This window comes from Apus apus, chromosome 17 (genome assembly GCF_020740795.1).
Source record: "Apus apus isolate bApuApu2 chromosome 17, bApuApu2.pri.cur, whole genome shotgun sequence".
In the NCBI taxonomy this organism is placed as follows: Eukaryota; Metazoa; Chordata; class Aves; order Apodiformes; family Apodidae; genus Apus; species Apus apus.
In genome coordinates this window covers 10,021,197-10,041,637 of record NC_067298.1, presented here as the reverse complement: position 1 = coordinate 10,041,637, position 20,441 = coordinate 10,021,197, and the positions used below count along the sequence as shown (strand labels likewise).

At 56.4% G+C, this 20,441-nt stretch overlaps 1 protein-coding gene across 2 annotated transcripts; it reads right to left on the bottom strand.

Annotated features, from left to right (window-relative positions):
• Positions 1 to 427: 427 nt before the first annotated feature.
• Positions 428 to 19,738, bottom strand: ARSG (arylsulfatase G). Of its 2 annotated transcripts, XM_051634511.1 has the most exons (12): positions 19,559 to 19,735; positions 18,278 to 19,047; positions 17,796 to 17,983; positions 16,865 to 16,912; positions 16,674 to 16,785; positions 16,228 to 16,365; positions 13,386 to 13,579; positions 12,659 to 12,739; positions 9,276 to 9,384; positions 5,109 to 5,229; positions 1,410 to 1,500; positions 428 to 1,110 (listed from the first exon to the last, which is right to left on the bottom strand). In XM_051634511.1, exons 2-12 carry the CDS (start codon positions 18,520 to 18,522, stop codon positions 776 to 778), a joined length of 1,662 nt encoding a protein of 553 aa, XP_051490471.1. In that variant the 5' UTR covers positions 18,523 to 19,047; positions 19,559 to 19,735; the 3' UTR covers positions 428 to 775. The 2 variants fall into 2 exon arrangements, with proteins under 2 accessions (XP_051490471.1, XP_051490472.1); XM_051634512.1 differs by lacking the exons at positions 428 to 1,110; positions 1,410 to 1,500; positions 5,109 to 5,229 and adding an exon at positions 6,685 to 7,097 and having other exon boundaries at positions 19,559 to 19,738.
• Between the last annotated feature and the right edge of the window lie 703 nt (positions 19,739 to 20,441).

The following is a 20,441-nucleotide window of genomic DNA, read 5'->3' as shown; positions in this document are numbered from 1 at the left end:
CCAGTTCTGCACTGCACGTCTCTCCACTGTACCTTCCCCAAATGTGTTTTCCAAACACTGGGGCTCAGGTGCCTGTCTCAGTGCAATCCCCACTCCCCTGCTGCACTGCACAGGAGCTGCAGGACAAGCTTGGGTGTTCTGCCTGTCAGGAGGGGGCTCGGGGAGAGCCCAGGACTCTCTTCCTTTCACAGACAGTTGGGTCTGTACCATCACCCTGTTACTAAACCTCCCTGGCAGCTGGCCATGTGCCAGCCAGGAATTTTCTCTCTACAGCCACAGACTTCCAGGGTCTTTGGCACCAGAAGGGACATTTGCTCAGAGGCTGTGGGCCCCATCCTCCCCTGCCTTGTGCTCTCACCAGCATCTTCTGTAAGGTCCATTTTAGGGGAAAGTGACTTTCCCAGAGGAATTCTCTCCCAAAACCAGCTGTCAGAGAAGGTAGTTTCAATCCAGGACTTGGCTCTTTCTCAGCTTAAGAGCCTTTCAAAGAGCCTGTCTCCTTCAACATGCCACCAGGTATGGCAGTGCCCAGCTCCTCCAGCCCCAGGGGACAGTCCTGCTGGGGGACAGTCCTGCTCTGCAGGAAAGGGGACCCTCCAGGTGGTCTCACAGACCCACAACTAACTCACCTCCCTGCTTCATAGCACAGAGCAAAGGGGACTGCAGCCGCCATCTCTCTCCTCCGCAGCCAACTCCAACCTGGTGCCAACATGCACAACAGTTCTGCTCACAGAAACCAGACTCAGGGAAAGGAGCAGCCTAAGCAATTGTTTCCTTAATGACAAAGCCAGGTTGCTCCTCCACCCGTGGGATGGTCCAGCGTGGCTGTGTCAGCCCCCAGTGCCTGGCACCTGCAGGCCACGTGCCGTGCGTTGCAGCAGGGGGTCACAGCTGGATCCTGGGAGTAATCTGCAACAGTGATGTTGTCCGTTGAGATGTCCTCCAGAGCTTGGGCATAAGCCCTGTGGATTGCAGGCAGCACCACCTGGTACTCTCTGGACACCACATCCAAAGGCTCCTGCTCCTGGATATCACGATCCAGATTGAAAATGAGGGGTGGATGGTGATGCTTGGCTGGCCCAACGCTCCCATCGCAAGCCATGGCCCCTCCTGGGGAGGAAAGGAGAGAAAAACACTAGAGTCTCAGGCTGCCCGGGGATCACCTCTGTATTCCTCTGTGATGGCTCAGTCCCACCATGTCCCAGCTTTGGGAGCCCAGGTCCTGCTGCTGGTCCAAAAGTGCTCAGGCTGCAAAGCCCACCACACAGACACCAGGCCACATCCTTACTCCTTGCTGGGTTTGCTCTTGCTTGAATTAACCTGACTTGGTTTTTATATGTATCTGCAGGGAACCAAGAATTCCAGAAGTTTCTTCCCAGACTTTATGATCTCTAAAAGGGACACAGTACCTGTGGTGTAAAACGCCTTGTACTGAGCCAGCCGAAGTGTCTCTATCTCACCGACCTTCCCAGCTGCCCCACTGTTGGGGTGGAGCAAAACCTGAAGGAAGAACAGAGAAGTGCCCATCAGCCTGTTGCGAGGAAACCTGCTCTGTGGGACCTGCTTCCTCCCATGTCCACAAGACCATGTCCTGGTCTTAGAGACACCTTTGTAGCCCCTGGACCCTAAGAAACCAACTGAGTTTTACTTGCTGAAAGGTGGGGCGGTGGAAAAAGGGCACCAGGAAACATCAGCATCTCTTTTGTGCCTTCCTGCCCTGCTGCAGAACCCCCTGAATATATTTGAGGGCAGAATATATTTGAGGCAGGATGGTCTCAGGTGCTCTGCCACCCACCACTGCCTCATGCTCATGAGACACCCATCTCCCTCAGTGTTACAGCTCAGCTAGTGGCAGGGACATCTCAGGGAGCTGAATCATTGCCTGGGACCAGCAGCAAGCCAGAGCTGAGGGTGAGCTCATGCAAAGCAGAGGCTGCAGGGGTAGGTGAGGTGCTGGAACATCACTCCGGGTCCATCTCCATCACTGACTCACCCCGCTGTGCGAGTGCTCCCTTCCCTAACAACGGCCGACCCGGCACAGGGAATGGGGCTGAGAAGGAAGGGAAGGAGGGAAGGGTGGGTCAAATCTCTCCCTTTCAGTATTTAGGACACTTGATCCACACAGGACGGCTGCTTTGGCACAGGGGAGCGAGGAGACAAGTGAGCTGGACGGCTCAGCGGCTCCTCTGTCAGATAGTATCTGCCACGGAGCCAATGGCTTCACTGAGGGATGAATCACTCGAGGTTTCCTCCCTGGGAACTGAGTTTAAAAGTGATTCAAGAAATTTCCACTGTGCTAAAAATTAGAAACATCTGCTGAAGTTGTGGGCAGCTGTGGCGCCAAGTTTAGTAACAGCGTTTGCAGCTGATGGGGGCGGTGATGCCTGAGCAGGTGCCCGGGATGGAGCCCGACTCCAGCACCACCAGCACCCACCTCAGCCACCCAGGATTGCCCAGCCTGTGCCACCTGGTCTGGATCTGGCCACTGTCTCAGGGGCCAGTTGGTAACTCATCCAAGAAATGCCAGGATTCAGGGTGGGGGGTGATTTCCAAATGCTCTCCATTTCCTTTCAGGCCCTCCATTGCAAGGTAAATAATAATTAAAAAAAAATTACCTGCTGGAATTTGGTGTAAAAGTCATGGTTTAGGTAAAAAAAAAAAAATAGTGGGAGAGGTGGTGCAGTGTAAGCCTGCTGCAAGGAGGAAACCCCTGCTACAGAGTCCCCTTATGCTGATACTCCTTGGTCAGAATAAACCAGCTCCAAAGCAGAAATCAGCAAATATTCAAGGGCCCATGAAGCCAAAGTAGCAGGAACTGAACCAATTCCAGCCCTAAAGCTTTGCCTACACCCTGTCACCAGCTGGGGTTCCCTTTGGCAGCACAGCTGGGATGCTGCCATCTTGGTGTAAAGTCACTCAAACCTCCCTTGCTACCAACAAGCTGGGTCCTAAACCTGCCTCATAAAACCACCCCATGCTAAGAAAATCTGTTAAAATTTACTGCATAATTAAGGAGCTTGTTTCAATGGAGCCTTTTCAAGAGCCATTTCCGGGTGTGCAATCCTGTTGAGCTTTGACTTCATTACATTAATTTAAAAAAAGAGGAAAAAAAAAAAATATGGGGGGTGGGGGGAGAAGCCTTTTCTCCCCAGAAAACTTGTTGTCTGGACTTGTGCTGTTGGCACAAGCTTGCAGGCAAGCGGGGGCAGGCACGCACCCCTCTGCATTTAAGCTAATGGAAAGAGCTTATTTGTCTGACACTTGTACCCTTGATACATTTTCTAGGATGTGTTTATTTTTACTGTAAATAGCCCTCCCCCAGAAAAGGACCTTGGCATGGCCCCAGCCCTGTCACAGGTTGTGCTGGTGCCCAGCAAGGTTAACCCAGGCAGCTCATGCTGGGGAGCTTGGGCTGGCCTGGGGCCCCACAGGACTGGGAAAGCAGCTGTTGGGGGGAGGGGGGAGCAGAGGAACTGCTTTTGGCAGGATTTGTGTCAAGGAAAACCCTGCAATGTCAAAGGGGGGGTTGTTATCAGCTCTGTGTCCCCCCCAAGGTCACCCTGTCCCATGGCAGGGTGGGCAGCTGGATCGCATCCCTGGGGGATGCCCATCCTGCTCATGCGGGTGGGATGGGCAGAACAACCTGGCCCTGCTCCCATAGGTCCCAGCCCTGCAAGGGTTAATTCACCCCTGATGGCAGCACAACCCCCCAGAAAAATAGCACTGGGCTGGGGTGGTGCAGGGGGAGCCCAGGGAGCTGGCAGTGCCTCGCTGCTCCAGGCTTTATTCCTTGTCTGGCACACACAGGAATGGCTGCTGTGGGCTCGTGCCCCTCCACTGTATCCTGACACCCAGCAGAACGTTGCTCCCAGCAAACCATTGCTCCCAGGAAACCATCATTCCCAGAAAAAACACTATTGCCAGAAAAACCATTCCCAGCAAACCATTGCTCCCAGGAAACCATCACTCCCAGCGAACCATCATTCCTAGAAAAACCACCATTGCCAGAAAAACCACCATTCCAGCAAACCATTGTTCCCAGCAAACCATTTATTCCCAGAAGCCCCCCACTCCCAGCAAACCCCTGGTCCCTGCTCCCAGTGCCACCCAGGCAGGAGAAGGGGGTTACTGGTGAAGAGCACAGCAGAGCACATTGGCCCCATCCCATCCACTTCCCCATTTTATCCCAAGGTTCAGCAGAGGGTTCCATAAATACGGAGCAAATACCAAAACCCTGATGGACACAACAAGCAAATCCAAGATCCCTGCTGGGAACTGGCTCGTGGTGCTCGTGGGAGGGTGGACTTTAAAAGCAAAATCAGGCTTTATCTGTGGGGTGCTATTAAAGCCACTTTTTTTTCTTTCTTTCTTTTTTTTTTTTTCTTTTTCTTTTGGTTCTGCAAAAATCTTGTGCAACCCCCAGAAAAAAGCATGGCCATCCTGCGGGTTCTGCTTGCTGGGTTTTTAGGCTTAAAGGAGCTGTCAGCAGCTCCTTTTGTATGGACAGAGCTGCAGGGGATGGGGCAGGCTGCCCCACTTGAACACCAGTGATGGGCATGATCCCCCAGCCAAGGAGCTGGGAGAAGGAGGGATTCATTAAGTCTCCATCTGGCAAGATCAATAAAGTGGATACAAACAGGTCTGAGCCCCTGGGATATTTTCTTTCCCACACTGATGTGCCTTTTGGGATTGGAAAGGAGACACACTGTGCTGGGCACGGCAGGGCTGCTGGGTGGGCAGGGGAGCCCCAGCATCCCATGGGATCGTGTCCACTGGCACAGCAGACACAGCCCTGCCAGCACACAGGAATGCACACTGAGCTCCACACATAGGCATTTTCACCTATAATCCCAGATTTATGAACAAAGCCTGAAACAATTCCTCATTAATCCAAAGGCCCTTTTACCCCAGCACCCCAAGCCCAGCCTTGGTCCAGCACCCGGCCATCTCCAGCTGTCCTCCTTCCCCAGGCCAGCGGGATGATGTTTCCATAGGTCAGCATATCACCAGCTCTGAGCCTGTCCACCTCCCACTTACCTGGTTTAGCTCAGAGGTGGTGGGACCTGCTGTCAGGAGGGGGATGTCACCAGGGGGTGGCTCTGCCTTACCTTGTGCCCCACATCCGACCATCCAAAGAGAACCGGGGACACGTCCAAGCCGTCAAAGCGCCTGTTCGGGGGAAGTGCCACCCCAGCCAGGGCCACCAGCGTAGGGAAGATGTCCAGGGTGCTGGGGAAAGAGGTGGCTTTCATCAGAGCAAGGCATGAAGATCTCCAGAGGGTCTCCCCAACCCCACCTGCACCCCACAGCCTGCAACCTTTGGGGGGTACTGGGTGCACTGATGGCAGGGAGTGCCTCGGGGTGGGGGGCTGCCTGCTTCCCAGCACCCATCCCAAGAGCTGAGCTCTGCAGGAAAGATTAAAACCAGCTTCAAGCAGCCACTTGGTCCAGGAAGCCCTCACCTCACACACCTCCCATCTCTGGCACTGGGGGTTCCACCAGGATTTGCTGCTCCCCGTGCCCAGAAAATCCCACATCCGCAGGGCAGGGGCACGGTGGGGAGCAGGGAAGCCCCCTCCTGTCCCCCCTGGCCTGGGGGGCACACGGGGAAAGCAGCGGGTCACCCTCTGGAGAAAGTGCAAGCACAGGGACTTTTTGAGCCAATGGCAGCAGATCCTGTGGCCCCAGGAAAATGTGGTCTCTCTTTTGCCTGGCACAGCAGGAGCTGCCGCAGCCGAATGGAAAATGAGAGCGGTGCCGCCCTGTGCTCCCACCAAAACACCCGTCAGCGTTTCCACCGGCAGCCTCCTGGGCTCTTCAGGGGCCTCGGCCACAAAAGAGCACTTGGGGGCTCATCCTTGGTCACTTCCCGGTGCAGAGGGAGGCAGGGAAGGAGCAGGGGAGCTGGTGTCCCTCCGGCTCCGTGGGGATGCAGAGGGAGAAGCCTCTGCTTTCCCACCCGCTCCCTGTGCCGCCAGGGCCTGAGCTCAGCCACGGCCATTCCCGCCTCCACGGCAGGTCCCCACAGTGTGGAGGGACCACGGATTGAGCAAAGTCATGGCTGGGATGAGACAGAGATCACTGAAACACAGTGGGGTCACTCAGCCCTGCCGCCAGCCCCTTGTGCAGCCTGGGCATGGGCTTCCCCTCCACTGGGTTGGGGACAATCCCCACACTTGGTCCTCACCACCCACAACCTGCTCCTGCAAGGCGCAAGTGTCCACGGCCCCAGCCACCATCCAGCACACCTCTCCCTCTCACAGATATGATCACTGGGTAACCCTGAACCTCTAAAATGAGCCAGCAGGGGTGTCCCACGGCCTCAGGGGACAGCAAGACACCAGAGTGGCCAAGTGACACATCACGAGACGAGGCCGTGGCACGGGTGCAAATGAGCTGGCAGAGCCACCAGAGCTGGGCAGCCAACGGGGACTCAGCCAGCATCCCTCTGGCTGCAAAAACCCTTGTGCCAGCAAGCTTGGGGGGTCGGTCAGGGTAAGGAAATTGCTGGAGGAGGTGAAAGCACCAGGTCCCTCAAGTTGGGGACACCCAGGGTGTTGCCACAGTCCTGCCATCCTGCTCCTGCCACCCTGCTCCTGCCACTGCATTTCTCCTGTCCAGTGCAGGACAGCAGCTGTTTGAGCAGAGAGAAAAAAAAAGAGCCCAGGGCTTAAGGGCCCCCAGTTCTCCCATTCAGTGAGTTTTAATTGAGCTGCTAAGAGACGGAGGGAACAAATAAGAACAAACACTGCAGCGAGGCAGCCGCGCTTCGGCGCTGGCGGGACCAGCCCCCGCGAGTCGGGAGGTGCCGAAAAAAAGATTCCCTGCTGTGCCCAAGGCAGGACACATCCCTGCAGGCACCTCACTGGGGTCAGCCTGGGGACACCCCAAATGGCAGCCCTGGCTCAGCTCTCCTGGTCCCGTGGGTGCTCAGCACCCTCAGGATCCCAGCATGGTGCTTGTGGATGCTGACAGGGTTGCACCAGGTGGCCCCGAGCCAGTGGGTGGGACAGCTGGAAAGTGTCACTGAGGTGGGAGGACAGCATGACTGAGGGCAGAGGTGGCTGAAGAACCCTTTGGCTGTGGACAGATGTGCCCTGTGGAAAAAGACATGAAAAAATAAGATTTTTGGTCAAAGTTGGCATCAAAACAAATGCCCTGTCAGCTCCTCTCAGCAGCTGAGCAGGGGAAGCTGTGCTTGCAGGGAAAGGGGAAGCCACGCTGCCAGCCCCAGCCCTGGCCAAGGGACATTTAATAAATAGAGTCACTCCAGCATCCTGCTGCCACCCCAAACACCAAGGGAAAAGGGTCCAGCAGTGCCTGGGGACGGGCAGCTCCCTGCCTGCTGCCCGAGGGCGAGCAATGAGCATCCTGGGCACGAGGGTGGCAGGGAATGCTGCTCTGCCTGGATCAGGATGAGGTGCAGGCAGCTGAGCCAGCTCTTTCCACACCACAGCAGTCTTGCCTAACCTGCCCCACACCTCTGGCACAGCTAGGATGGTGCAACTTGCTTCTTCACCACCCTGCTGGCCTACTTCTTCCATGCCCTACTTTGGACTGGGGCAGGGAAGGGCAGGAGTACAGTGGGTGGCTCCAACAATTAAGTATAATTAAAAAGAGCTGACAAGGCAGTTTTCTGCAGAAACCAGCATGCAGGTGCAGGTCTGTAGCAATGCATCAGCATTTCTCTGCTTACTCCAGCTTCCCCAGCCCCCAGGCATGCTCACCTGCCCTCACTCCTCTGCTCCCTGTGCCAGGAAAGACGCAAAGCTGAGCAATGCTGGGGAGCGGCAAGGCATGGGCTCCTCTCCCGAGCCAGATGGTGAAGGCTTCAGCATTTCCATAACCTCAGGAGCAGAGGGAGGCTCATAAGGGTGATTAATGTCTGCCCTCACCCAGGACCCACACTGGCTGCTCGTGAGGCCAAGGGTGCTTTGCAGGACAGTCCATGGAGCAGACCAGACCCAGAAGAAAAAACTAAACAGCCCAAGAAGCAAAGTCCGGGGGAGCTGCAGGGCTGCTTCCCAACTGCCTGATGACTTTCTGGATTTCCAGCTGTACAACCTGCTGGACTAGGTTTGGGAAATGCAGGAGATAAGGTCTCTGAGGAGATAACTGGGATGCCTGGGCTTGTCAGCAGGGAATGAGAAGGCTGGTGGGACAAGGGGATGGGGACAGGCACTGATCCTGCACCGTGCTGCCAGCGTGGGCACAGGTTGGGAGCTCTGCCTGTGTCCCAGTGGCTGGTCCATCACCCAGCCATGGAGGGGAAGGGTTTGGAGGTGAAACCCAAGGGGTGCTGCCTGCACCCCATCCCCTCCACCAGACATCAGTCTCCAGCTCCTGCCTGGAACCTTTCCTTGCTTGCAAAAATCCAGCTCCCAGACCTGCCCTCAGGCCATGTAAGGAGTGATTCCACCTTATCTCACAGACCTCAGAAACACCCAACACCTCCCCCGGGGCCCACCAGTCAGGACTCGCTCCCAGCAGCTGGGACACACTTTCCCAACACCCAACAACCCCCGCCCCCCATCCCCAGCACCCTGACCTCCACCGTCCTGTGCTTCAAGGGACAAAGCAGCCCGGGGATGCCGCTGCGCTGCCCCCAGCCCGTGCGGGTGCTGCTCACGCAGCGGAGGGGGCTGTAAAGAGGCGCAAGTGCTGCGAGGGAGAGCCCCAAGTCCCGCATGCAGAGGTGCAATATTGCTGCAGTAAGGACCCGTCTGTGCCCCCCTGGCAGTGCAGCCTTGCCAGCGGGGTAAGGAGGGGGATGCAGCAGCCCCTTCCCCTTCATTTTCTCCGGAGCACAGCAAAAGTCAGCGGCTGCCCGCCGGCCGCATCCTGCGCTGCTTGCCAGCACCCTCTCTCCGGCCAGCCCTTCCCACAACCGCACCCTCCTCCACATAAAGCCATTCACAAACCTCAAAGCCTAAGCCTGCTTCTTGGTGGAGAGAGGGAACATCGTCATCTTTTAATTACCGGGAGGCACGCAGCCGCCGCGGCCGGGAGGCACACGGAGCCCAGCGCCTGCTAACGCCGAGACACCAGAGTGACAAAAAGCCCTTTCAGCTCCTCTCTGCTGAAGCACGAAGTCTTACGGGCTCGGGAGAGGACAGAAGTTACAGAGCCTGGCACGAGGCAGGCAAGAAGCAGGGCAGGCAGCTGCTGCCAAAATCCTGATCATCACCTGGGTGGCAGCTTGAGGGTGCTGGGTCCTCACAAAGAGGGGCAAAGGGGCTGCCCTGCTCCCCACTGTGTCCCAGCCAGGCTCTTACCTGAGCAGAGCGTGGCTCGTCCGCCTGGCTGGGATGTGACCAGGCCAGTACACCAGGGCTGGCACCCGGTGCCCTCCTTCCCAGGTTGTTTGCTTTGCTGAGCTCCCACCTGCAAGACAAAAGGGCAACACTCACCATCCTGCTGCCCAGGAGCTCTGTGTCGACAGTAAAACGTCCTGACCCTGGAGTTTCCCTGGGAAAGGAGCTACTCAGAAGCAGAGATGGACTAAATGACTCCAAAGGAAGGTGATTTCACTGGATATGGAGCTGGGTCAGGGGAGGCAGAAGAGTTACAGGAGTTTTTAAAAAGAGATAGAAAAAGGGGAGGGGGGGGAAGAGGACTCAGTTTGGCACTGCTTTGTGTTTCTCCTCTGCTCCAGCAAGTGATGAGAATCACAGACAGCTGCTGGAGCTGCCACATTTCCACCCACTTTTGTTATCGGGTGAGGATTTAGGGCAGGTGGGAAATCTAGGAATAAGCTCCAGGGGCTGCAAATGGCCCCATGCAGGTGGCTGCTGCCCTCCCTGTGGTAAAGAACTGACAGCCCCCCAGCCCGCTGGAAACCTGCTTCATAAAAAATACCAACCTGCTGACAACCCTCCTGCTAGAAAATTAACCTGTTCAGTTGTTGTTTGAACATCAACCCAAACGTCCTTGCTCTGCCCTTGGGTTTGAGATGCACCATGTGGGAAAGCTGCCCAGTCCCTTCCTCCACCTGTGATGCTGAGCACCAAAACGGGGGTGCTGAGCACAGAAATGGCATTGTTGAGCATCAAAACAGGTGTAAGGGTGTCAGAGAGCCTCCACTTTGGCTGTAGCCCAAAGGGCCTCAGCAGCCTGGGAGGGAAGGGGCTGGGAATGAGGCAAACAGAAAATTCCAGCCAGATTCACCGAGCAAACTTCCCAGGCACAGCCTTTGTCTGCCTGCCTTTCACATGCACATGGCAACAGCACTTGCCCAAAGCCATTTCCTCCAGGCAGAGCCAAGAGAGAGGCCATGTCCCTGCAGCAGCACCATCACCCTGTGTCCCTCCATGTCCCTGCACCAGTCCCATCCCAGCCTGGCCCCTCAGGAGTCACTGCCTGATGCTACGGGCACCTGGGCTGATCCTGCACTTCCCAGTGATGCTGTGGTACCCACACTGCTGAAGTAGAGGAGGACACATATGGCACAAATGCCACGGTACTGGCAGCATGAGGAATAGTCCAGGGAAAAGATTTCCAACCATGCTGCCCATCCTGCTGGCATGGGCCAGGCACATTCCCAATCTCTCCTGCTCCCCACCCAAAGTTCTGGCATTTCCCCCTGATGAACATGGCTGTGGTGGGACACAGCCAACACCAGAGTCTGCTGTGGCCATTGGAAACCTAACAGCACTTCCAGTAATATGGCTTAAGCAAGGTGCCTTCCCTGCCTTCAGACACCCTAGGAACTGATAGTGATTAATATCAATCCCCATCTCTACACAAGCATTAAATTATCCTCCTAGTAAGGCAGCTGCATTCCAAGAGCTTTTTAGGGCATCTCCAGGAGGGCATCGGGTGGGCATTTCCCTTCAGCCACCCAAGCACCTCTGGCTGGCAGGACACTGGAGCTGCCCATGAATGAGCTCACATGAGCACTTCAGGCAGTAAATGGGGCTGAAACATCCCAAAAACAACCAGGGATTTTCCTCCAGAGCAGGGATGATGCAGCCCTGCTGCTGTGGGAACCGTGGAGGCTGCATCTTTCCAGGAATGCTGAACTGAGCATTCCCATGCTGGGATGAAACGCTTGGTCTCACTCCTACCACACACAGCAGGGATAACAGGTCCAGAGTCTCCCAAACCTGCCTCAAAACACTTCCAGGATCACATCCTGAAAATGTGTATCTCCATCCCGGTATCCCCCCTTGCTGGGCTTTTGGTGCCAAGTTGGGAGATGGGTTTTTGGGGTGGGCTGAGGGCTGCAGGGAGGTTCCCAACCAAAGAATGGAGGCAGCACACACAGATGTGCTGACTGTCAGTCCAGTGAGGACTGACTCCAGGGACCACACAAAACCGATGGAAAACATCCTTTGGAACTCAGGTTGGACCCTAAAAGGAAACACCAAGCTCTGTGAAATGTACAGAGTCCAGAGCAGCCCTTCCTCCCCTGCCCTCCTGCTCAACAAAGAGTGGGGGGATGATGCCCTCGGGATGGGATGGCTGAGGATCCCACCCACCCAGCACCCACGGGGTGGGTGGCAGCATCACACCAGCCAGCAGTGACCCCAGGCTGGCTTTTCCAAACACCCGTGCAACAACCAGCCAAAGGAATTTCAGAAGTCCTCCTTCCCAGCCAGGGTTTACAGCCAGCTCCCAGCGCCCTGCCAGCCCAGCCTCCCCCCAGCCTCCCACCACGGAGAGATGGGACTCGGGGTGTTTTCACAGGGCAGCAAGATGCTGGAAAGGGGCTGTGTTTTCCCAGCTTTGTTCCCGAACGCTGGACTGCCTGTACCATCTGCTCCGGCTTGTGACCATCGGTTGCTCAAGAGCAACCCAGGTCGTCAGCAGGGTTTGTTTACCAAAAAAAAAAAAAAAAAAAATTAAATAAACTCAGGTTACGATTTCGTGGCGGGGCCAGCCCAAGGAAGGGCTCTGGGAATGGGAAAGAGAGCCAGCCCAGCAGCCGCGTTTGCCCAGGGAAGCGGTGGCGGTTGGATCGCCGGGGTGTCAGGAAGTGGAGGAGGAAAGAGGAGCTGCCCACGGCCCCTCCGCCGCTGCCCCCTCCCCTCTGACCCCGAGGGGAACCCAGCCCGGCGCGTTCACACTGCGTAAGACAAGCAGAAGTGGGAAATGCCTGACTCATCCATGCTTCTGGCTGCCCCGGCTGAAATAAACCCACCGAGCAGATGGCTTGGCCGGAAAAGGACGAAAGGCAGGGGAAAAAAAAAACAAACAAAACCAAAACCAAAACACCCACCCCAAAACAACCAAATGGTGGAGAGAAAGAAAAAGCAAAGTCTGATGGTGCTGGGTGGGCTGCAGGGGTCTCTCCTCCAGGGAAGATGGGGCTGGGGGCTGCAAGACCCTGCTGGAGCTGATGACTCTGGTGCTTGGGTGGTCAGAGCATCCCATCTCCAAAACCAGGAGCTGCTGACTTCAAGCTCTGGGGTAACAGGGACCAGAGGGGCCCCAGTTCCCCCCAGCAGTGGTTTTGGGGGAAAATTTGACTGCTTGAAAGACAAAAATGATTCTGGGGTGTCTTCAAGGCAACTCAGCCCTGGGTAGCAGCCAGCAGAAAGGCAGGGGGCTGAGATGCTCACCATGTTCCCTTCACAAAAGGCAATGAAGGGCTTTGTGGAGCAGCCCCTCCTGCACCCCCAGGGACAGGGAAGCCCCCCCCACGCTGTCAGGGTACCTTGCTGCCTCTGCCAGGCCCCCACAAATGGCCCCAAGCGTCCTGCCAGCTCACACTTCTGTGCCCAGGGGCCATTGTCACCTGCAAGAGAAAGAAACATTCCCATGAGCAAGACCAGGACCTGGGGCACCTCCACAATGGGAGGCAAGCAAGGACAAGTGACCCCTCCACCCCTCCTTCCCATTCCCGTGACGCTTTCCCACATTAGCAAGAGCAGCTGGTTTATTTATTTTTATTTCTAAAAGTTTATTTTGAAGGGCTGGGGCTGCCTGAGTCCTGGGTGAGGGTCTGGAGCAGAGCTGGGGCGCAGGGGGGGAACGGCTGCCACCAGCTCCGGGTGTTAATGAGCAGTGCAGCAGTTCCTGTCCTCAGAAGCAAGACATCCTCATTAGGGAGGCTGCTCAGCCAGAGCGGATTTGGGCTTCTTAATGAATGAGGATTTGTGGTTTAATTAGGTACAGCCCTGCCAGTTCAGCCCCGTGGCTAAAGGGGGGTGGTGGGGTGGACACCTGACTGAGTGGCCTCACCAGCCTGAGACCCCCCAACCTTGTGATGTGACAGTCCTGGGCAGCCTGGCCACAGCGCCCTGTCCACAGAGCAGCCAGAAGCATCGAGGGCAGGGGACACACCCAGGTCCTGTCTCCTGCCACCTATATTCCCCTCAGGCTGGTGCCAGTGCATCCACCAGCATCTCCCCCAACCAGCACAGCCAATTTTCCTGCTGTACCTGTGAACCACAGGAGCGTGTTGCCCTTTCCATGGCTGTCGGCGACCTGCTTGATCTGTCCCACCAGGGCATCCATCTCTCTCAGGCCAGCTCCATAGATGTCTCTGCCCTGGCCTAGGGCAGGTGGGGGGACCCCCAGGGGGACGTGCATGTGGGCCAGTGCCAGGTAGAGGAAGAAGGGGCGGCCGCTGTGGCTGTGCAGGGAAGAGGGGGAGAGTGTTCAGCCAGGTGAGGGAAGGGGAATGTGGTGGCAGGAGGACACCAGGGTGGTGGCACTGATGAGCCTGGGGACACAGAGTGGTGGTTCTTCATCCAGGAGCCGTGCAGCCACCCCTGCTTCTGCCAGAGCTCCCAGCAGGAAAAACCACCCTGCATGTGTTGGTCAGCTGCAAATCCTCTGAGCACCCACACCCCTTGCAGGGGGGATGCTTGGCCCAGCACGAGCCACTTCTCCCCTGCTCCTGTTTCAACATCTCCCCACTGTCCCCTGTTATTGACTGTCCTCCCATTTGGGACACGCTCCTCCCTTCCTCCATCTTCCCAACACCCTGCGTCGGTCACCCACCTGCCTCCCTCCCCTCTCTCAAGAGGTTAATTTTGTCTCTCTCTCCCCTTCTCCAGCAAGTCCTCAGCCCCCACTGGTGATTTTAGCCTAGGATGAGCAGCAGAAGGATGCCTGGGCCGACCCCAAGCCCGGCCTCAGCTCCGCCGAGCAGCCCCGGACAGGGAGCGCAGCACGTTCGCTCTCTGCGCTCTGCCCCGCTGCCTGTTTGCTTTTAAATCACCCGAAGACACGTCCTGTTTTCTTGTTTACAGCTATATTTATCTCCTCCAACGAGGCCTGCTCTTCCTCAGGGACCTCTGAGGGGAAGGGTGGGATAGTGAGTGGCGAGGAGGGGCCGGATCCTGGGGACGTGCCCCAGCCCGCGCACGCGCCCGGCTCCGGCCGCCCCACGGCTGCTTCCAGAAAAGCTTCTGGGACCCTTCCGACGTGCGTGTCAGCACTTCCTTCCCGTACCCGTCACCCACCTGGGGATGGAAAAAGTTAATCCCATCCTACCCGGAGCTGTCACATCCTTCCCAGCAGTGCTGGAGCCCCAGGAAGGGCTGGGTCCCCCCGACACCCTGCCCAGCACCTGCAAAACGCCAGGTTGGGGGGTGCAGATTTGCATCCCCTGCAAAACGCTGCTGCAAAAGGCTACTTGGAACCTTTCTCTTTGGGATGCCAGAGACCCTGGAGCACGGAAAGCTGCTTTCTCCAACTAGCATCCCACCTGGGAGCAGCGGGTGGGCTCCAGTATCCAGACAGGCTCATGACTGCAGCATTGCCACTTGCGTTTCACATTTACGTATCCGAAGTTGCTCAAAAATGGAGCAAACATTCAATTAATAACTTAAGACAAATGTCCTTGGCTTCTTCTCCCATGTTCATGGTGTTTTCTGTGTCCCAGGCAGATCTCACTGCCATGTATTGCTCAACCTTGACACGACTGGTTAAAAAAACACTGAGATGACAAATCCGGTGTTCTTTTGTTGCCCCATAATGAATGACTCAGGCAGAGGAAAACTAAGCCATCAAAGAGAAGGAGAGAAAAGGCAGGCATCTGCTTAATCCTGTTCTCCATGAACCCAGATAACCCTGAAATACTACTGAGAGTTTAAAGGTTTGTCTTATCAACCCGAAGCTCACGCACTTGGTTTCACAACCTAACAGCACTTGGTTTCACAACCTAACAGCCCCTTCTCGATGCAGGTGCTGGGGGTGTGCACGGGAGGGATAATAGAGGGCTGGGGGGTTGCACTGGAAGGACAATTGCTGCTCTGCAGCCCACTGCCCTGCTCCTTTCCAGCATCCTGACCAGTCCAGGCTGATTCCAAGTACCCAAAGGGGATAAACTATAGGTATTGTGCATGTGGAACAGTTCCCAGGCTTACCAAGAGCCATTTCCCCACAAGTTGCTCCCTGCCCAGCCCTTTTCCAACAAACCTTTCCCCAAGCACGCCCACAGAACCCCCCCGGCAGTGGCCCTTCCCTGGATTTGTGTTATCCCTGGATGTGGGCACAGGACGAGCTCTGACACCGATGCCTGGCAGCGCTTCCTCTCCCCGTGCTGCAGGGAGGTGTTTTGCAAAGTCACAGCTCATAATCCACCGATAATAGGGATTAAAATTACACAACCCATCAGCAGAGCTCCAGGGTTGTTGTCTCAGGTCTCAGGGAAGAGCACGCCCGGGCTCCTCGTGTCCCTTCACAGCTGGGGAAGACTGACCCTGAAGCCCAGAGATCCAGAAAACTTTATCCCCAAAATGGAGCAAATGCCACGTAGAGGGTGGGTTCAAACACCTCCAGGTGGTGTTATGGTCCCTCCACTGGAGCTGCTGTGGGCACCCATTCAGCTCCCACACCTACACCTCCACCCACAGAGGCACCTCCACCACCCAGCTGAGCCATCCCCCTGCCACCTCATCCCATGCCACTGCAAAGATGGACGGAAGGACACTTCCCATTCCCACTAGCCAGGATCTTGTTGCATGTTACCCCCAGGAAGGAGGCACAGTCCAGCTCAAAGGCTTTGCCCTTCCTTGTAAATGGTGGGTTTAAAGCCACACAATCCCTTTAGAGAAGACACACCAAAAGGCTTCCACACGAGCCCTGCAGGACACTGGTGACAACGGTGGCTTCCTCCTCAGAGGGGAAGCTGAGTCACGGAGCCCCCAGGTCTGCTCCCCAAGAACCATGGAGCAACCCCCTAGCATCGCAGCAATGTGATGCAGCAGGCACCTGCAGTGACCCACAAGCTCTCCTGATGAAGGGGACCGAGGACAGCAGGTGGCATCTCACCTGGCCTGCTGGATGAACCACGCTGCCTTCTCTGCGTAGCGTCCCGCCAGGCTGCTGAGGTTGACGGGCTGCTGGACGATGGTAACATTCTCAAAGAGAGGAAGGGCCACCTCTGTGTAACAGTCCTTCCTTGTGATCCTGCTGGGAAGAAGCCACCCCACACTTGTCACTGGAGCCAGGAGCAGTGCAGGAGCAGGCACCGAGCCTGGCTCTTCTCTTGGCTTTGCAGAAAGGCACAGCCAAGGGGGCAGCAAAAAGGGGAGGATGCTCTGGGGACTGACTCTCCTCCTCAACCTGCACCCTGCTGCAGGGTGCACAGGGGGAAAATGGGTGCATGGAGTGTGAGGAAGGTGATGACAGCAAAGGGGAGCTCTCAGGGCTGGGGATGCCACTGCAAATACCCACCTCCCAGTGCTGCCACTCCAAGCCCCCCAGTGTCCCCGTACCTGGCAGCCGTGCCGTGCCGTGGGCAGGACGGGCAGGGTGGCAGGTTGTAGCCAGGGGTGTCTGTGCAGCCCATGTCATTGCTGTAGGGGATCCCAAAGTAGTAGTCAAAGCCTGAGGGGCAAGCAAAGGTGTTGGTGGGGATGAGGCAACCGCGGGATGCTCAGCTCGTCCCCGCTGGCGCAGCCCTTACCACGGAAGCTGGGGTGATGGTGGCCATGGTGTCCCAGGTGCCACTTGCCTGCGTGGAAGCCACAGAACATCATTTCAGAGATTAACACAGCTACAGCCACCACCAGCCATCACCCAAGAGGTGTCCTCAGTGCTGGGGCTTTAATCCAGCTCCAAGAAAGGCTGCTTGTTTGTGCTCGCCCTTTCTGGAATGCCTTTTTTTCTTTGAGAAACTCAGAAAACATGCACAAGGTTTCTCGTGCCTGTGGAAATTGACCACTTCAGCCTTAAAAGGTTCTTTCATGTGTTTATGTCCAGAGGAGATGACTTTCTAATCCCTCACAAACGACCAGCCTCATCCCCTGACCTCTGGCACTTGCTTGCTCCCACTGAATGCACTGATCCAAGAGGGAGGCCTGCAAAGACGATGGGGGAAAGGAGAAACCAAGAGCTTTTCTGCCAGCACAACGTGTGCAAACAACAGGAGCTGCAGGTGCCAAGGTCTCACTGCCAGCTCGGGCTCTGCAGCCCGGGGGGACCCACGGTGACAGCAGGGTACCCAAAGCCACAGGGCCACCAGCACCGACTGTGCCAACAGGCACCAGGGGGATCACACTGGTGTGGGATGCAGGATGGCAGAGCTGCTGGGTGCAGTGGTGTTTGCTAAGGAGAACCCAGCACGTTCCTTGTGAGGTGAAGCAATTAGAGCTTAGATGGAAAACTGGGGCGGGCCTGAATTTCAGGCAGTGTCGCATGTTTGAAAGTGAAGATTTTAAGCTTGGGGTTGCAAAATCCAAGGGGGATGTGCAAAGTCTCTCCCACGTGATCCTTTAGACATTCCTTTAACCGTCAGTGTTTACCTCACTCCCTGCAGCACCTCCTGCACGAGAGATGGACACCAGCATTTCCCTCACCCCCCATCTCCCCGCCCCAGATACCTTCAGCACAGTTACCTATAGCCCCCGTGCTGTACCCAGCCTCCTGCAGCACCTCGGCCAGGGTGGTCTCATTCAGGGGGAGGCCACCAACTGACGTGATGGCAAAATTGTGGGTCACCCCGTTGCGTGCCCCAAGACGCCCCGTCAGCAGAGAGGCACGGGATGGGGAGCACGTGGAAGCAGCCGAGTGGAAATCCACAAACCTAGAAAATTAAAAAGCCCTTCGCTTGCAAACCCCGGCCGGTCTAATGCTGCCCCATCCCTCCCTGCTCCCCTACATGCATCCCCTTCTGCACCAGGGATGAGGGTCTGGAGAGGGGGATGAAGGTCACAGGTTGAATTGGGGATGGATGGACCTGCACCTCGAGGTGCACCCAAAGCCATGTTAGTGAAACCCCCTTCACCTGATGGTCACTACAGGAGGGAAACTCCCTTTGCTGTGGAACAGAGTAACCAGGAATGCTTGGAGAGGGCCGGGGAGGGGGGACAGACGTTACCTTGTCCCTTCAGCAGCCAACTCATCCAAATGCGGGGTCTCCTTCGTCTCTGCCCAGTTGGCCCCCAGGTCCCCCCAGCCCACATCATCCGCCAGGATGACGATGAAGTTGGGCTGCCCACAGGTGGGACAGGGAGCCGAGAGCCCGGCCAGCGCCACCGCGACCACCAGCACTGCCTGCAGGGAAGGGGTCCCCATGGTGCCACACGTCCCCTCCCGCCCGAGCCAGGGCAGGGGTGGCTTCATCTTCCCCAGACTCCCCCTGCTGTGTCCCCGTGGGTGCAGCTGGGCTCTCCACAGGCCCTCCCAGCGATGCAAATGTCCCCTCCTCAGCTGCTCCCGTGGGGCCAGGAGGGCCGGGTTTGCTCCCTCTGCTACCCACTGCTGCTCCTCTGTCTTTCACACCCAGGCACAGCTGATATTTCTGAAACCAGCGCCAGCAAAGGTGTTATTCTTAGAAGTCAAAAACACCTTTTGAAGTCACCGTCACCCTATTTTTAACTTCTCTTCCTTCCTGGTAAATATCTAATTAGCCACCAAACCAAACTGGTATTTTTCCTTCCAGAAGAGTCCTGGATCTGCAGCGGAGGCTCCTCTCCCCTCACTGCAGCCAGGGGGATGTTTGTGCCCAACAAACAGCTCTTTCCCTGCAGACCACGCTGCTCAGCTTGACACAGCACTGGCCACCCTTGCTTAAAGGGGATAAATAACTGCTGTAGCTCCAGCGAGGACTGCCCATCTGTTCTCCACCTTGCATGGCTGCAGCATCCCCTGTGCAAGAGAAACAGACACCATCAGGACCTGCAACATCCCTTCTGCACCCAGCCTGGGGCAGAACAGCTTATGCAGACACTGAGACTTGGCCTTTGAAGTTGTGTATTTACCTGCCTGGCTCATGATGGCTTAACTGGAAAGGACTGGAAACAACAAGTGCTCCTTTCCCACACCCATTGCACGGGCTGGGGCGGTTTCCTGGGGTGCTGTCATCCCCAGGGAGCAGTGCTGTTCCCTCCTGATTTTGCAAGGGCTCCCACCCAAGAGCTGCAGGGTGAACAGCACGATGGTGAGGGGGAGATACCCACAGGGCCTTGCCTTCATTTGTAAAAAACTGAAAAGTTTCTGAAGCTCATTTTGAAAACGTACTTCTGCTCACGCTGCCCCACTGCTGGGGCCTGGGCAGGCAGCAGCCCCACAACTGGCCATGGGGCACCAAGAGGGACCTGCTCCTGGAGGCAAGATTGCAGAAATCCAGACAAACCCAGAAAGTAAAAGCCAGAAATACCTGAGCTTACAGGACTAAGCACACACAGCTGCTTAGGGCAGGACTTGGCCTCCAGTGGGGGAGAGGTTCAAGGGCAAATACTCCAAAGACTGATGGTGGAGATGGAGCCATGAAACACAACGTCTTGAGCACAAAGTTATGGCCAAAGGGAGGTGAAGCTGCAGAGAGATTTGACAAAACCCTGCTGAGCCCTGTGTGAGGAGCTCTGCACTGGCCATGGGGATGGTGTGGTGACCTGTGTCTGGGTGGGGACAGCCAGGGGACCACTGGGACCCAGCTGGGACCAGAGCTGTAGCAGATGCCTCCAGCTGGTACGTGCAACCTTGGGGGAGGAACATGCCACAGAGGATGCAGCTCCCATGGGATGGTCAACATGGCCAGGTAGTGCAATGTCCATGAATACAAACCAGGGGGGTCAAGGAGAGGAGGGAATAATGGAAAACAAAAGAGAAGAGTGTAACAGGAGGAGACAGGAGAGGGAATATTATGAGCCTCATCTGTAGTCCAAGAGGTTTGTAGCTAGCAAAGCAAATTATTCCCAGATCTTGCTGTTCACATCTTAAAAGCTTTGGGCTGTCCCTCAGATCAGCAGCTTCAGGACTGTCGGCGTAGCTCTGCAGTGGTCAGGGATGTGACTCCATTCATAATTCATAGCCCAGAGCCTCAATGTATAAACTTCCATCCACGAGGCTTGAAGCTCTGGGTAGGGGAGTTGATGGGGTGTGGGATGTGGTGGGCTGAGCTACAGGAGGGGCTGCACAGCCCTGCCCCAACTCAGAGCTCTGCCAGGCTGAGGGTGGTCCCCACACTGAGCCCCAGCATCCTCCACACATGCTGGATCCCCCTCTCTGGGCATGGCCCTGCCCCACACAACAAGCACTGG

Coding starts and splice junctions, on each gene's coding strand:
- ARSG (XM_051634511.1), bottom strand. CDS start 18,522: ATGAAGCCACCCCTGCCCTGGCTCGGGCGGGAGGGGACGTGTGGCACC. Junction 12,740..13,385: donor CACGCTCCTGTGGTTCACAG/GTACAGCAGGAA, acceptor TTTCTCTTGCAG/GTGACAATGGCCCCTGGGCA. Junction 1,111..1,409: donor CAAGGCGTTTTACACCACAG/GTACTGTGTCCC, acceptor TTTCCTCCCCAG/GAGGGGCCATGGCTTGCGAT.